Below are 2,413 nucleotides of genomic sequence, written 5' to 3' on the forward strand. Positions count from 1 at the left end.
AAATGTGTTGTTGGCATTTAGTAAAGTTGGTGATTTTGTTTCGAGCACCAGAGCTTTCCATTTTAGTTGCCTACAGAGAAAGTCTTTAGGCCAATGATAAGACTCGTCGCATATCAATTGATTTAACTACTGCGCCTAAAAGTATGCCTCTAAAACTTGTCTCCAACCGCTCTAATAGTGACAATTTTCTATGTTATTATTATGGCATATTGAGTACGTGACAACGACGAAACTATGTCTATATTATGCGTCGAAATTTTAGGAACAGTAGTTAAATCAATTGGTACGCGATGACGTGGGAAGGAGGCGGTAAGTATAATATTTAAATAAGATCAATTTCATTGACCAAATTGGTGTAAGTGTTCTTTGAATTCCCCATTGCGAAATGACGTGTCACATTGCTGCTTTTCTTTCGAACATAAAGAAACGTTGAAGAAAAAGCGCTCGGACCTCATACCAAGGCGAATTTATATAAGGACAACTGGATTTTCACCTCGGGGGCTCTAAATGTCCTAATAGTGTGTTTGTTATAATGCTTACTGTAATTAGACGTATAATGTCTTAGATTAAGTTTTGGTTTTGTAGTTCTGTTATAACTTTATACAAATTCGCTTAGTCTCATACCATTCATTTTAATGTTAACATCTTCCTTTGAATTTGTTTTAAGTCTATAAATCAAATAACTTGCCTATTTTTCTCACAGTACTTCCCTCTCGGAAGCTTTAGATATACCTGATCTTCGTTAAGACGAGACAGGGAAGAAAGGGCAAATGGATTTTGCTAAATATGCCAATCACTGTCAGATGTTTGGGGCCACCAGTCAGCAATAACACAAGCTGCCTGTAGTCCCATCTGGTCAATGAAAGGAAAAATATTAATAATAATAATCAAGCCCCCTTATTTTTAGGGGGATTATCTCTTAGATGGAATTAAGAATGTGCGGATCCAAACCAAATTAGTATGGGACCACCCCAGAGGTAACACCTTTCCCTAAAACAAAATTCTAGAAATCGGTTTACGTGATCCAAAGTTATCTGGTAATATACTACATATGTACATACAAAAAATTAAAAATATTCCGACGAATTGAGAATCTTCTCCTTTTTTAAAGTCGGTTAAAGATAAAAAAAGTCTACGCTGATCTGTCCTCGAACACGTTTCCTAAGGAATGGCAGTTTACAGCTCTACCTACTTGGCCGCGGTGGTCACGTTACCGATACAAAATTAAGGTACGTTTCAATGAATTCAAGAGAGAAATGATGTAATCAAGCAAATTTTCCCAGTGGTTTTTAAAGCCAATAAGAATTTTCACATAAAATCAATAAAGAATATCTACTTTCTTCGTTTTTCACCGGTTTTTCCCCTTAGCCCAGAAACATTTCATATAAGCAATCGTCTTGTTTCTACAGGTCATATCTTTCTCTATGCAAAGAGCTGGATCCACTGAAATTGAGAGAAACCTAGGTTCTGCCAAACTACAGCGTCGTGTTGCTCTCCCGTCTTTACCATCGGAAACATTTGTCCAATTTCTGACGCTAGCTTCGATGACTGAAGATGGAAGTGCTAAAGCTCTCTAGCCAATTACTTAGTCAGATGTCTCATTATCAGCCTCTCAGAGTTCATTATTTAGTTTGGCCACTACCTCGAGTGCAGCTTGACTGGCGCCTTGGAAAATACTCTCGCCCTACTCAGTATTTTATAAGCTCACACATTTTTAAGCCAGCAAGTGGCTTTAAGAATTCCCTACCGATAAAAAGGCAAAGCGTTTTACTGGTATTCCGTTGTCCTCTGTCAGTAACATACCTCGGCTACTTTGTATTTCGTCCTCTCTGATCTCAAACAAAATTTGTCTTACCTCACTTTGATGCTGCAGCTACTGACACCTGATTTTTTGATACTTTTTCTCTTCAAAAATTAACTTATATATTTATTTGCCTATTCTATACACACACACACACACCACTCACCTCCATTTTGCTGAGTATTGCGCGAATGCTGGCCGTTGTATGTTGTTCACAAATTTTCTAAAATTCTCATCCGTTTCGAGTTTATCAAAGAATGTTGCCAGAATTTGATCCTGCGGCAATATTTCCAAAATGCTATCGACTAAGCCATGCAAGCCGTTGAGTTGCTCTTCCTGTTGCGATGTTGGTTCATCGAATTTCGTTGTGGCTATTGGCGATTTTGTTGATGCCATTGACATAGTTTCATCAAAGCCATATTTAGTTGCCGGTAGTGTTAGTGTTGGTGTCGGCACTGTGTTGGTGTTTGGTGGCATATTTTGCTCGGTTTTGGACACTTCTGGAATAGAGAAAAATGGAAAGAAGTGAGATCATATGATTATTTTTTTATAGATAAATAAATAAATTATTCCTGCTATGTGCATTCATTCTTACTAATATCGTTTATACAG

General features: G+C 37.5%; 1 protein-coding gene across 1 annotated transcript in view; it reads right to left on the minus strand.

Annotated features, from left to right (window-relative positions):
• Positions 1 to 1,967: 1,967 nt before the first annotated feature.
• Positions 1,968 to 2,413, minus strand: part of LOC108376968 (uncharacterized) — a gene marked incomplete at its 3' end in the record, with an annotated part of 6,593 nt that continues 6,147 nt past the window's right edge. The window contains exon 2 of the mRNA XM_017633230.1: positions 1,968 to 2,301. Within this exon, the coding sequence (XP_017488719.1) occupies positions 1,968 to 2,301 (334 nt within the window). The remainder of the gene's footprint in view (positions 2,302 to 2,413) is intronic.

The sequence above is a fragment of the Rhagoletis zephyria genome, unplaced genomic scaffold, assembly GCF_001687245.7.
Source record: "Rhagoletis zephyria isolate East Lansing unplaced genomic scaffold, Rhagoletis_zephyria_1.1 Rzeph_scaffold_11275, whole genome shotgun sequence".
NCBI lineage: Eukaryota > Metazoa > Arthropoda > Insecta > Diptera > Tephritidae > Rhagoletis > Rhagoletis zephyria.